Raw genomic sequence first — 15,301 nt, 5'->3', positions numbered from 1 at the left:
ATGTCAACTCATTAGCTATGAGAAGATGGGGAAATTTTCAGCATCAATTACACTCACTCCAAAAAAAAAAAAACAACCCAAAAAAACAAAAAAAGAAAGACAAAGAGAACTCCATGGCCAAAATATATCAAACTCATTGAAAAAGAGAGAGAGAGAGAGAGAGAGAGAGAGAGAGAGAGAGAGAGAGAGAGAGAGACACCAGCCATCCAATGATCAAATTATACCATTGAGTATAATTTGAGGGATACTTTACACTCTGCAGAGATGGTCCATAATTAGAGATAAAAGAATTTCTTTAAAAACATACCTTTGCAAGAATGTGCTTGTCTTTTATAATGTACTCGTAAGTAGTCAAGAGGACATTGAATTTGCCACTCCGTAGCTGGGGGACAAGGGAGCGGCGCATGGCAGGGGTACCCTGAATGGAAAGAAAAATATATAGATTACCTGATGGAAAGTACGTGGGTGCTATTTCTCACTATTCATAGCCTAATGGAGCCTAGACGTGACATTCCCACATGTGTGCATTATCATATCCTGATCCATTATCCATGAAGAAAGTCTTGGCTAAATCACGCACATCTTGACACTTTCTAGGCCCTTATAGGAAGGTTTTCCCACTTAAGACAGAGGGAGGGAAAGAGAAGAGGAAATTGCAGCAAGCTTGCAGTAGTAGGGAACCCGCTGATCAGCTGAAAGGCTCCATTTCTGTGGGAGCATGCAGCAGGCAGCCCCGGTGCCCTGGTAATTGCCTGGCTTTGCAAGAACATTCGGCACTGCAGCAGCTCACAGTGAGCCAGTCAGCAGCACGCAGAATGTGCGATATTTGTCATTTGTATTACTCTCATCAGAAACCTCGCAATATGATAATTAACAATTTTCTTCTGCATTTCACTATCTGAAAGTAATTATGGTTTATTACAGTAATCTTCTTGGGATGATTAACTCTCACTGTTTAGTACATGATGTACATGACAAAACTTTACAACCAAATACAGTTCACAGATGTGCATATGGAATGAAGAAAATAGGGTCTATTTTTTGCTTTTCCACATTTATATATAAATACAGCATTCCAAACCTTGTAAGAAATTTTCACCACAGAAGGAGCCCATTTGTCAAATTCATATGTCCAGTTAGAAAGAGTCCTATAGAACAATGACAAAGAAAAATACAGTTAAAAAGACATTTGTATAAAAGTCAATGTCTAAAAAGATGTTCTTATTTATTTTCAGGCCTTCCTTGCCTTAAAAGGGGCTAGAGAATATAAACTATCTCAACTACATATTGATTCTTTTTAACTTATAGATAGACACATTACGTTTGTTTTATTTATTTATTTTTATGTGATGTTGAGGATCAAACCCAGTGCTTCATATGGGCTAGAAAAGCACCCTACCACTGAGCGACAACCTCAGCCCCTACACATTGATTTTTAAACCTGTAGAAATAAGAGACAAGATAAAAATACGCTGCCACAAATGGTAACAACTTTGTGTTTCATAAAAAAAGAAAACAACTTAAGAAAAAAATGTAAAAGTACATGAATACAGAAAATCTAAATTTTAATATGATCATGAGAAACAGCTACTGCCACAGCGAGGTGGGGAATCTTTAGAACTAGTCATATAAGTTCAGAGAAAACTTGATTGAGGGGGAAAAATCATAAAACCATATGAAAACATTAGATAAATCAGGGGAAGAAATACTGTATGACTCTTTTGAGTCAGAACCTGCAGAACAGATAAAATGCAAAGGATGCCCACATACAGTGGAAACAGACAATTCACACAGAAGGGTCTGCAAACAGTCCTCATTTAAACAAAATCTGAAGAAAATGCAAAAATATCATCCAAGGTCCAAGATTATATCAGCACTGAGATCTAGGACAAGGTCTTTTTCAGTGAATAAAGCTGCCACCTCACGCCCTCGTCAGATCCACGCACTCCCAGGGAGGGTGGCTGAGAAGAGTTATTCCTTCACATAGGAGCCTCCACTGAAGACCCAGGAGGAAACACCTAGTGGGTGAGGCAGTGGAAATGTAATGGTAATAGCAAAAATTAGTCTTTCTGAAGCAGCAAAGCCACTGAAACACAAAGTGCGCACACTGAAGTTATTAGCTTAATGCAAAATTCACAGTTATAATTTTGATTTCCGTTCTGCTTTAAAAGATTAAGGAAAACTTATATAGATAATCTTTTGTGTATGTCAAGAAAAAAAAATTTTTAAATCTTTAAAAAAAAACCCACCGATATCTTTCTCTTTTGTGAGCCACTTGAGAGATGATTGACAAGACCCACTAACACAGTTATACAGTGTGCAGGCTGTGTAGACAGCGATGCTAATTGCTGATAAACTCACTTGGTCCCATACTTAATTAGCCAATCAAAAAGGCTGGGTGGGGGGGTAGGAAATTAAAACCTAAATTCAGATTACATGCACTTGGTAATCCTACTACATGATACAATTCTGTCTTCCGTGAGAAACAAGGACAAGCTACTAATAGGGCAATCTACAATGTACAGAACGGTGACTGTGGAATAAATGACTTGACTTACGAAAGGGGAACAATGATGAGATAGGGGCCATTGAGTCTTTTGTGCTCCATCAGATAAGTGATGAGTGCAATGGTCTGTATGGTCTTGCCTAGGCCCATTTCATCAGCTAAGATTCCGTTCAAATTGTTATTATACAGGGAAACCATCCATTCCAGGCCCTGGAGCTGAAATGAAGAGTAATTGCTTCAATTATCCAAGATCTGCACAGGTAATTAATACTAATACAACTCAAGTGAGGCTGTGACTTCTTACCTTCCCCGTGCTGTATGCCGGGTTTCCCACAGTAGAAAAGTGGGGGAAGCACCAACGCAAAAAGAATTTAAAATATGAGCCTGTAATCGTCCCTGCTGCTTGGCAGGTGTTGAGTGTTAATCAGATTTAGAAATGATGGGCTGCAGCATACTGGTGGGATTTTAAGCAGTTCTGCTGCTCATCCCTACTTAGCATTTCACAGTATATGACATTCTAGAATTATTACAAACGAAGAAAACCCAAACCCAAATCTATTCCAAACACTCCAAGAACAAAAAGCCAACAAGAGGATTAAAGAGGAACAAACCAGAAGACAGGTTTGGCACACAGACCATTAATCATTAGAAACATGCCTCTTGGTGGTGCCCCCAGGGTGCATCCCCTCAGTGAAGAAGCACTGACCAGGGAGCCAGGGCTACTCTGCTGGGCCCATGGGAGGGCATTTCTTTTCTTGGCAGAGAGAATGTTCCCAGGCAACACATGGAGACTCTGCCATGTGGGTTCTCCCCAAAGGCAGCACACTGGGAGCTGATCGCCTGGAAACCTGTTCGACATATTTTAAAGCACAGAAGCCCTGCGCTTTGGATTCTTCATGTTAAGTACAAAAGGAAGGTAAGAATGCAAAGTTGTTGTCCCCAATAACCAACTCCCTTGCACCATGATATCAAAGATGCTGCGTTTAAAATGGCAGAATCAACCACCCACCCCCACACAACGTATAATGCATACATGCAGAAGTCAACTTGGCTTACCGATGAAGTTATGCTCAGTGAATGGTTAATATCAATTCATTGTATGTAAGAACAAAGTGAGTTATTTGTGTATTTAAAATATTTATTAAATGACTATTCTTTGCAAAAGATCACCAAGGAGCTATAGCAGATGGATACCAAGGTGTGTAAGATGCAAGTCTCCCTTTGCAGTCCAAGAGGAAACAATAAACACCTATACCCATGTACCGAGAAGTAGCCAACAGTGCCAATGTATGTGCTAAAAACTGTATTAGCCAGAATTTTTCTTAGGTAGATTCTACAATGGTTTGAAGAAATAATTTCATGAGCCGCATGGAGTACCTGGTGAAAAAAAACAAGTCATCCTAAAGGTTTCTGCACAACTACAGCAAAATCAAGAGATACAGAGAGAAACAGAAAGAGCCTCAAAGAGAATGGGCAAAAAGAGAGGGGAGAAGGGGAAATAAATGGAACCCACAAGGTGCTGGGTAAGAAAGGCTGTCTGCCTGCAACATGACCCTGATGCCACCAGACTTTAAGGAAAGTCAGCTAAATGCCAGGAGCCCTGGATACTTAGTGAGGATAATTTTTTTTTAATGAAACTGAAAAAGGGACTGAATTTTGTATCTGTGTTAATTCTGGATAAAACAAATGCAGAAACTTGCAGTAGAAAGGACTAGAAATTCACAGTAACTGTAGACAGGAATGGGGACTTTCCTAGGCTGTGGGATTGAGACAGGGGCAGGTATGGCTCTCCAGGAAGTAGCAGGAAGGCCACAGCTATGTGTGTCAAGGTTAAATAAATAGTAAATGTACAAAATCCTGTCAGGAGCAAGACAGAAAGCTTACTCATAGAGAGGATGACCATGGAAAGCTGTGAGCCATAATTCGAATTAATTAGTGAAAAAACAGAGAACTCATCAGGCAGATAAAGGTGCAGATTTCCAAGAAGAAGAAACTTCACCAGGCAAATATCCAGAGGGAGACTGTACAACCCACATCCAGGGAATCTTCCAGAGGAGGGGAGAGGAACAGGACTCACATTTGGAAGCCAGAGGAGGGAGGTTTGAAACGGGAGTGATGAGGAGTGCTTACAGAGGTGCTGGAGGGCAGGAGGGAATCACATGGCATTAAAAAAAGTTACTGATGAATAATCCAAAAATGAATCTCTTATACAGGTACACGACAGTTCGTTAGACTACACCATGAGTTAATATCTATGTCAGGGAGAGACAGCAATGGTCCTCCAAGTGTGCTCTAGGGACTCTGGGGTCACCCAAGAACTTTGCAGAACATCCTAATGTCGAAACAATTTTCATCATAATATCAAGGCATTATTTGTCATTTTTACTGCACTGACATCAGCACTAATGGTGCAAAAATAAATTGTGGGCACAACTTCTGGCACTTTAGCACCGATCCAGGCAGCATGGTACAACCAGTTGAGGCATGCCCTCCTCTCATGTGACAGCAGCAAACAGTGCCAACTTTTAAGAATGGATAGGACCTGGGGCCAAGAAGCTTAAGAACCACTGATCTAAAGCATGCACTTCTTCATGCATATTCTACAAGATACACATTTTATAGGACCTTCATAAGTGATATAAAAGAATGGCTTTGGTGATAAAAGAAGCTTAATAAATACAAACTTAAGCAATATAAATAAAGATATTTACTGCACGATGCGGATGTGCAGCATGGATTTCCGAGAGAGGCAAATGCCAAGGGGACCATGTCTGGTTGGCTTGGGGCAGACCAGAGTTATGCCTATGGCCAACAGTAAGAGCCCCTACACAACCACACACATATCCAAATTTAGAATAGAAAATTACATGATGGTCCCAGTTACAGTTGACAGTATTTCCCCAAAACCATTATTATTATTATATATATATTTTAATAAAAACTCATGGAACCAATGCTCCAATGAACGCACTTTGAGAAAACATTATAGGTAGTAAAAGGTGAAAGAACAGGCTTCAATCCAGGCAGATCAAATGAAAATCTGTTGTTGATAGCCTAGTTTTTAATCAAAGCACAGGTGCTCACAACTATATGGTGCCTTTCAAAAGAAAAAGCATAAATGTAGTAGATTATACTAGCTGGTAAGATCCATAGCATGAAACTCTAGCTAAAATTAAAACTTTTAAAGAAATCTTTCATTTACTTCAGGTACGGAGGTTTTCTATGCTAAGAGGATGTGGCTGGATTTTCCATTTTGAAGAGATCCACACACAGTGAAACTTTCCAAATGTTAAGTCAGTATTCCTTATAACAAAATTCATCCCAAAAACTATAAGAGAAAACCGGTATGGTGTGTCCTGCGATAGAAGACAACATGTGTGGAACGACATTGCAAGAAGTATTATAGATTTGATGGAGGGACTCTCAATATAAGTGACATGACCTAAAATGTGTCACCGTCTTCAAGCCATCAAAAGCTGCATGACACACTCCAATTGGCCTCAGGTAACATACAATGGCTTTCCAAGGACACACGGACATGCTGATCACCTGGTAATGCTTCAGGGTCCCATTGATGAGGAGGGCAGACTGCTTCTCCACCCGTTCCGAGATGGCATGAGCCACAGTGTAGTAGGACTGGGACCCCCTGGCACTGTACTGCATGCTGTATTCATCATCGACATCTTGCTTCGCAGTCCTGAGGACAACAAAACAGAGACTCACACATGGTCACTTGAGTGTGGTGCTTATTTCACCCAAAAAAAGAACGGAGAGTCTAAAACAGCTGCAGTACAGATAGTTTAGCAACGACTATATGCCTTGTACTTAAAACACATTTGCTATAATGTCACAGAAATGAAGCAAGGTAAGCATTATCCCAATTCTAGGCACATGAGGAACTTGAGGCTCAGAGAGGTTACTTCCTTTGCCTGGGCCACAACAGGTGTCCTTGATCTCCAAAGACTGAGAGGGGCCTGAACCCTACAGATACAGATTAATCTTCTGCCAATGAATTTGTTCTTTTCACAGAACATTGGCTAAAGACTGGAGGACATATGGGAGAGGATCAAAGAGGACATTACAGGGTTAAGAAGGAAGGAAGGTAGTCTCTGATCTTTCATGCCTTGTTAATGAGGCCATATTTTACTCCATGGGCAATGAAGAGCCACGGAGGTGTTCCAAACGCCTTCAGCAAAGGAACAGGAGTGCATTGGGAAAACAAAGGTTTTTGAAATGGGGCAGCTAGCTATGGAAAAGGGAGGGGGAAGAATATTAGGATGTTTATTTATGGTTTTCAGAAAACAATTCAACTTTTAAAATTTTCCTTTTTGCATACTGTTTCACAACAATTTTCTTACAATAATACAACTTTCCTTATAATAATGAGCTATCCAAGCAGAGAGATGTGTAGACCACTGATAGGATGGTAAGACCTGGTACCCAGAAGGGTGGAGTGGGGGTTGAAGGGCTGGATGGAGCCCAGGGCTGACTCAGCTATGGCAGTCAGGGAGAGACACGGGAATGGCATTGCAAACTCGGGCTTCTGGGTGAGGGTCCCATTAAGAGAGGCAGGAAAAAGCAGGGAAGCAGCTTCACCAGATAGGGGTAAATCTGATTATTCCAACCTGGGACAGAAGTGCCAATGACCAGTGTGAACAGGCCACAATGGAGGAGGGGATAAGGAAGGCGGGGGAGGGAGGGTAGGAGGAAGGAGAGGAGGAAGGGAAGAGGAACAAAGGGAGATGAGCAACATGGAGCCTGAGAACCTGGGGGCCTGAAGCTCAGTGACCTCTGAGAGGCTGCGGGGACAGTGCCAATCAACTACAGGCATGAAGATGGTTCCCTCCCTTAAACAATAGTTTCTAAAAGAAAAACCACACAGTATGATCCTCACGCAGTATATCTCCAAGGGAGAAAACAGAGACACATACTCAATGATCTGCTTCGCATCTTTCTCGGAAACTTCTTCACTGTTTGGATCCAGGAGGATTTTCTCTTCGGTTTCCTGCCTACTAGACTCTTCTTCTTCATCCTGGGAAAGGAGCAAAGATATGGGGAAAACTACCTTTTAACAAGGAAATTTTATGATTGGCATTTCCTGAAAAGAGAAGTTGCATCCAACTTCATGAATGAAGCCAGTAAATACAGTAAAGAGAGGAAGTAAATTTAACATCTACCAACCAGGCAACTCACCACTCCATTGTTGTTTAGAGCATTCAATGGGAGAATGAAAGGGACCCTCTGGGGACACTAGACCCTTGCTCCCAAGAGTGAATATGTAAAAATCATGCCAGGAATTTGCATATTTGTCATCATGTGGTTATCAGAGAGCCTGGTACACCATATCTGCTACATCCCTCTCTCCAAAGGCAGGCTTCAGACATCTTAACATACTCCTTCTCCTAAATACGTTCCCTATGAATATGCCTGCAGAACTCCAAGGACCCCCCAAGTGCTCTGTGCAGAGGAACACTGCCTTCTGCTGCTGGTTCACATCACACATTTCTGAGTATTTAAACTTCTTTTAATCCTTCTATGTGTAATTATTAAAATTTCACAACTGACCTAACAAATACCTTAATTATTTCTTAGTTTCTATTCAAAGTATCCAAGATTCCCATTTTATGTTCTAGACATTAAGAATTCCTTCCAAGAGACTGAGAAGTGTGCTTCTCTTTAGGTAACAAGTATATCTAAGGATTCAAACAAAAATCACATTTAGAGAGAAATCCAGAGGATCAATAAACACATTAAGCCAAGCCCATGGTACTCTTTTTATCTAAGTTCTCAGGTTTGCACCTTCAAATGGACTCTAAGGCTCATGGACTTCGAAATTTTTAGGCAATTAACTCTCATTGTGAACCACTCGGAGGCATGGGACTGCCCTTCCCAATGAAATCCATTGTCAATTTTCCCCTAAAGACCTTTTCACCATCTCCAATTTAATGCCCACTTCTCTTCTCTTGGTCCCAAATGAGTTTAGAATTCACTGAGCTTCCCCATCAGCCGGGAGCCCCAGGAGATCAGTGTGCCACTAGGCGTGTATCATCAGAGCTCTTGCACATGCTTAGCTCCAACCTTCACCTGAAAGCCAACCCTTGAGGAAGAAGGGACAGAAGAACTCTGGGTCTGGGACTCCATTAAGAAAAAACTTTCCTCCCTTATAAACTTAAATAGTAAACCCCAAACACAGATGTATACATACCTCCTCCTCATAGTCAGAATCACTCTCTTCACTGTCAGATCTAGGGGCAACTTCATAACTAAGGAAAGGAATAGAGAAAAAGAGGGGGTTTAGTTCTTCAAATGGTAAAACAATAGACACGCAGGACTTAAGGAGCATGTTCTGTGTACAGATGACAGACGCAGAAAAGCACTTCCACCGTCTCAGCACGCCCACATTGTTTTAGTCTCAAGGACTTTACAAGGATCATCAAAACCTAAGAAGCCCGAAGAACACCAGTAATGGTGCTTTCATGCCATACCCAGGATTCATTTCCAACCAGGCGTCCAGCTGACTTGCTTTGGGTGCTTCTGGTCCAAAGAGGACTTTGCCAGTTTCTGTGTGAGTCACTTTGACAGGCAGGTCACTCATCTGACTGCTCTCATCTATTGGCTAGAAGGGGGGGAAAAGTCATGTCACTGCTGGATCTTAAGACACCCTCTCGGTCTGCACTAGACATTTCTCATCCATTTGGCTGCCCAGCATCTGAAACCTTTCCTTGTGTTTGGAAGTTTCACTACCTAATGTGCCTGGGAGGGGGAGTGAGAGGCCACCTCCCACTAAAGAACTGAAAATGCCAGCCTCCCTGGCAGCTAAGGTGCAGGTTCGAGACCTTAGCTGCTTCAACTGTATGCATTCCCCAACACTCTGATTTAGGAGCTAAAAGTTTAAGGCAGTGGGGACCAACCGGTGCACCAGAAGAAGGCAGATCATAGTGGCAGCCATGTCAGTGAAGTGGCATGGGCTCAGTCAAGCTCCCACTCCCAACAGCAGCCAAGTAAGTCTTCAACAGATTAGTTGCACAGTACCATATTGGCCAGAGTTCTGGGTCTGATTCTCCAGTATTCCTGGAGATCTGATGAGTTACCAATATCCTCCTACAGGGTGAGCAGCCCTAATCCAAAAATAATCAAACTCCAAAGCTTTTTGTGTCTGACATGACACATACAAGTAGAAAACTCCACAACTCATAGAACAGGTCACAGTCAAAACACAGGTGGACTAAAAGTATGGTGTAAAATTACTTTCAGGCTATGTGTGTAAGGTTTATGTGAAACATAAATGAAATGCATGTTCAGAGTTGGTTCCCATCCCCAAGACAATCTCATTATGTATATGCAAATTATTCCCAAACCCAAAAACATCTAAAATCTTAAACATTTCTGGTCCCAAGCACTTAGGATAAGGGATACTCAATCTGTACTACATTCCCTTTTTTACTTAAGGCAGGCAGAGTTGATCTTGGTTTTCTGGAACTAAGAACCACCACCTCAACTAACAGTCCTAGGTAACTATAGCAAAGCCTTGGTTTCAAAGAATCAGGAAAGAAAAGGTACTATAGTCCACGCTATCTCATTAGTAGCTGGACTGGCTTCTGCAGAACCAGTGTTCTTTATCCAAAATCAAACTACCAGGTATCTAACTCAACCACTGTCCTGTATGATAAAGAAAAGGGCCTGATTATTTATAACCTGGTGGACTGATCAAGGCTAAGCTGAAGTTCATTACTAAGCTCTAAAAAATGTCTTGCTCAGAAAATTAAAAGAATAAATGAAATTGCAGAGGTTGTATTTAACCTACTTGAGAACAAACTGTCTCAAAAAGCCCCCAAATGGAGCAATCCTAGGCAAATGAATGCTACTGATGGGATACCAACTTCTAGGAGCACATTCCCAGGTAAGATGCTTGGAAATGCTTTGAAATGCTTGATTTGTGATTGCTTCAAGTTTACCTACTTCCTCAAGAGCAATAAAATGGATTAGGCAATTCATTATTTCAAAGAATTTTTCCAAAGTTATTCTTAATTGGTTTTGTGGTCAAATAAATAAAGGAAACACTATCAGCTGTAATTAGGATTACTGTATAATTTTCTATTCCAATTAAGCAAACTGACAGGGAAAACAGCATGCTGAAGGCTATCTACTATACCTTATAGGCTATGACCAAAAAAAAAAAAAAATACTTCTTTACTCCCTCAACAAAGCACTGTCAGAATAAAAAATATATAAACAATATACTAGTGATTGTTCACAAAAATAACCTTAAAAGAAGAAAAAGCTTACTCCAGTTTATTCTTTTCCCCTTCATGCAGTCTAACAGAGTGGTTTCAACCACCAATAAATTGCGTGGCAATATGACGTTTCTTCCTCATTAATGCAAAAGGTCATCCATACACTCACAAGCTAAAGAAGGAAATCGACCACTTGCTATCATTTCCCTTGGAAAAAAAGTCATATCTGGAACTATTTTAATAGAGCTTGCTTTATTGCTAATGTCATGCCTCACAGAAAATTGGAAATCACTGCGGCTGGAATTAGAACTTTGGCAAAAAGCACAGAAGGAACACAGAAGATTAATAAGAGCATTATTTCACAACAAACTGAGCAAGATGTCCACTTTGCAAACTTCAGCAATCAGAATTCACATGTGTTAAAAATGAAAGTAGAGGGAAAAGGTAAATGTCACAGGTCCAAGATCAGTGACTAATACTCCCAAGAGATAATAAGAGAAAGAGCACAATGACAGTAACATATTAAATCTCTTCTTGCATGCTTGCTAATTACAAATAGACATGCGACATGCTTAGGTAAGGCAAGCTGGAGTCATGTCTAAGTGCTCTGATAGATAGTATTCTTCCCTCATAACAGCCCACTGAGAGTTTCTTCACTTAGACATTTATCCTGATCCTTTCTTCCCTTGTGATGAATTACAGTAGTTAGACAACATTTATTTTCAAGGTTTCTGCATAGAAGGACCTTTTTTTCTGCATCCAGACTGTGTGAGCACACAACAGGACTCGTGTGCACAGTGATTCTAGAATGAGAAGGGGCATCCCATGCCCAACCCTCCAAACAGGCTGATCAAGGTGTGAGGGAAGAGGTAGTTTCAAACAAACTTTCTTCCTGCTCTGCTTGGGGGATGTGCCTCCTCACTGTGAATCACTGGCAACAGATCCTTGAGTTTTTCAGAAAAAAAAAAAATCCAATAAATAAATAAATAACTGTATCCTTCTGATCCAAGAGAATATTGGAAATACCAGGAAATAAAATTGAGGACTGTGTTCATGTATTTAAGTACATGAGCTCTACTCTAAGCCTTGAGAGTTGTCAAAAAATAAGTTAACCAAATACTTGAACTGTTCAATTTATATTTGTGTGTGTGGTACTGGGATCAAACCCAGGGCCTTGTGCATGTGAGGCAAGCACTTTACCCTCTGAGCTATATCCCCAACCTCTCAATTTATATATTTTTGTAGTTTCAAATTAATAAACAACTAGGGAAGCTGGGTCATATTTAATGCTTCTGTATTACTTACTGAGCAAATGTAGTTACAGAATCATGTAAGATTCACATACATTCCATATGCTCATCAATAGGTCTATCTGTGCACAGAAAATTTTGGAAAGGTCCACAGAAACCTTATCAGTCTGAAATGGAAGCAGATTGCTTTTCTTTGTATCCCTTTTACAGCATTCTGATTTTCTACTATGTACTACTGCTTTTAAAATGATTAGCTGAGTAAAAATAAAATTAGTATACACACAGAATGGTACTGCACTGTATATGAGAGGGACTCCGTTCAGCAGAGCGTGGCTGCGATGGGGGCAACTTCCCTTACCTCTCCATCTGGTCCCAGGGCAGACTCCCCACCCTCTGCATTCTCTTCAGCCTTCTGCAAAACAACGTCAAATGTTATGTGTTAATCAAGAGGATGGGACAGGACTTCAAGACAATTCTTTGGTACATATCGTTATTTCATTATGGCCCATAATCATCTAACAAAGCTTAAGTGTGAATGTCTTTTTATTTCTCTTTGCTATCTGAGACAAAGCACAAAGCATGCATTGTATTAGCAACTGGCAGAGAGTCATTTAAAGCCAGATGTGATTCAAGGCCAGCACACTAGAGATTTGTGGATTGCATCTTTAGAGACCCAAAGAGTGTAAGACATGGCAGCACTGAGACAGCAGTGAGGACAAGAAACTTCCTTCTTGCGTTTGGAACCGTGGAGACAAATCCTGACATAATTAGTTCAACTTGCCTATTCCCTAAGCAAGTTTTCATCAGCAATAAAGAAGAGCATTCTAAAAATGTCCGTCAAGAATCAGCTCTGGGCTGCTCCCAGGTCATAAAAAAGTATAAAATAATACAAATTTCCATGAGTTTCCTGGGTGTTTTTCATTCTACCTAATTGGCTTTCATAATATATAGCATTTCCACAGTGTGTATATAAGAAAATTGGATACAGATACCATGATCTCATGAAAAATTCTGTCATCTACCTTTTCTTAAATATTTCAGTATCTTAGTCCATTAACCTCTATGTGCCTCAAAGACAACTAAATCAGTAGCTAAGATTATGTCACCTTTTATACAGAACCAAGAGAGCTCATCTGTAATATATACAAAATAGTCTGAAACTTCTTCCACTTATAATAACCTCTCTGACAAGTGAAAATATTTCATATCACCTTTACAGAATCTTTTATTTTATAGTTATTACTGAAAAGCTATATTATTTCTATGTAATACAATGAGAGGGGAAAAAAAACTTCATTCATTTCCTTTGTCAAGACATTGAAGAAAATGAGCATTCCTCCCTTGGGCTCTTTAGTTAATTAAAAAATATATACAATGATATGGAATCAATATTAACTCAACTTCACTTACTTAAGACATTGATTCTATTAATATATCTTTGCCTTCCATGAAAATAATTCAATAGTTTCTTGACAAAACAACTTTTATTGAAAATGTTCAATGTTTAAAATCTAACCTTTTGTTCATACTGAAAAAGGGCAGTTTTATAAATGTTTAAAATTTTTGAAGATCCTTTTATAAAATAACAACTCTCTTGCTAAATATCCACATGTGTATGTATGCCAAGGCACAGGTATACAACAATGTAGCTCCTACCAAAGCATTTGGTTATGACAGTCCAGAAACTTAGTTTTCTGTCTATGCCACCCTGAAACAAAAATATTTACAAGCTCAAAAGGAATGATGGGCTTCCCGGTGCACCAGGCCCTACAATTTAAGGCTAGGGAGGCAGCGAACGATGGCAGAGCCCCTCCCTTAGCAAAGAAACCATCCCTGCCTCCAGCCACTGAAGGACCCGTTTTTTGGAAGTCTCAGGCACTGCACTCAAGGGATAGTTTTAATTAATGGGAGAAAGTCAATTAATCCCACCATTCATTCCATGCTAACCAGAAATAAGCTACAAATTTGGCCAACAAAGAAAATCTAATGAGACAATGAAAAAGTCAATTTCAAATATCTAGCAAGTGGAACTGGATCACCATTTCAATGAATAGAACATTTAAAAGCTTGAAACACCATAAATGAATAGAAGCGAAACTATTCTGAAGGATACTTTCCTATGAATATACTACGGACTAGCCAGCGTTATCTAAAAACTGCTTCATAATCAGGCCCTTTCAGTATGTAGAGTCCCCTAAACTATATTTAAAAATTCTATTAGATATCAAATGCAAAGGCAAAGCACTATTAGATTTAAGCCTCCTGGTTCTGAAATTAGGCAACCTAAGTGTGAATCCCAGCCCTGGACTAAGTACAAGAAACCTTCACTGTGATCCTGAGAAATTTGCTTCTCTGTGTGTCTTGATTCCCTCTTGTGTGAAATAGGGATGGTAAGAGTCTCAGGGTTGCTGCAGGGCCAGATCACTGTTTCAACATGCACAATCCAACGTTCTACATAAAATATGCCAGAAGTATCCACCTCTACAACATAACCAAGCCAGAGCAGTGCGAGGCTATTCTTTCATGTCCCTAATTAAGAGCGTCTCTAGCATTGTCTAAAAACTGTCTCACAGGACTACAGGTTTGGGGCTTCTATTTGTTTTGCTTACTGAGGGATTCTCACACCTTGAAGAGCTGCGCTTAGCACCTAAAAGCCATTAAATAAATAGTGGGGGAATACAGGAATGAAAAAAAGCACCAAGAACATCACCTTTCACTTTGCTTATACTCACTCAATGGTTATTTTTATAATCAGTCACCAATATATTTGCAAGTCACAAAACAGTTAAGAATACACACACACACAATTTGTCACTGGAGTTCTGTGTGACCTCTCTCATATATGCCCTGTCCTTAGACCCACTTTTGCCACATTGTTTTAAGAGACAGAAGCCAAGTAGTGCTCTACTCCATGATGCCCTTTCTCTCATGATGCTTTGGGTTCTTCCAGCTTGGTAAGGGTCTCTGGTTGGTGTGCTTTCATAAATCCATGTTTTCACATTAAACCAAATTTTCATCTCAAAATAAAAAAAAAAAACAAGCAAAACTAAGCCAAAATCCTCCCCTATTTAAATTTCTATCCAAGAGATTGTGACTGGTGCTACTATGTGAGCTACCTTTGGATACTCTCCAAGCCCTTGGTGAAGTGGCCTAACACTACCGCAGCAGCAGCTATAGCATCTCCTGCCACCTGACAGATTTTCAGAGTTATCTGCAGCATGAAATCATAAACACAGGCTCTTAATATTGCTGGCTGACACCCGGGCTTACATTCATTGACTAAAAAACACCAAAACAAAATACTGTAATTC

At 40.1% G+C, this 15,301-nt stretch overlaps 1 protein-coding gene across 10 annotated transcripts in view; it reads right to left on the bottom strand.

The window, feature by feature from the left end:
- Positions 1-15,301, bottom strand: part of Smarca2 (SWI/SNF related BAF chromatin remodeling complex subunit ATPase 2) — a 165,659-nt gene that overhangs the window by 97,476 nt on the left and 52,882 nt on the right. For 9 of the 10 annotated variants that reach the window (XM_005324077.5, XM_005324078.4, XM_078047583.1 and 6 more), the window contains 8 exons: positions 12,349-12,402; positions 8,992-9,122; positions 8,712-8,769; positions 7,438-7,538; positions 6,056-6,203; positions 2,559-2,722; positions 1,082-1,148; positions 308-418 (listed from right to left, as the gene is read on the bottom strand). In XM_005324077.5, the coding sequence (XP_005324134.2) occupies positions 308-418; positions 1,082-1,148; positions 2,559-2,722; positions 6,056-6,203; positions 7,438-7,538; positions 8,712-8,769; positions 8,992-9,122; positions 12,349-12,402 (834 nt within the window). The remainder of the gene's footprint in view (positions 1-307; positions 419-1,081; positions 1,149-2,558; positions 2,723-6,055; positions 6,204-7,437; positions 7,539-8,711; positions 8,770-8,991; positions 9,123-12,348; positions 12,403-15,301) is intronic. The other variant, XM_078047582.1, reaches the window with a different exon arrangement.

The sequence above is a fragment of the Ictidomys tridecemlineatus genome, chromosome 4, assembly GCF_052094955.1.
Source record: "Ictidomys tridecemlineatus isolate mIctTri1 chromosome 4, mIctTri1.hap1, whole genome shotgun sequence".
Taxonomy (NCBI): Eukaryota; Metazoa; Chordata; class Mammalia; order Rodentia; family Sciuridae; genus Ictidomys; species Ictidomys tridecemlineatus.
The sequence above is the reverse complement of the archived record's forward strand: the minus strand, read 5'-3'. Positions and strand labels throughout refer to the sequence as shown.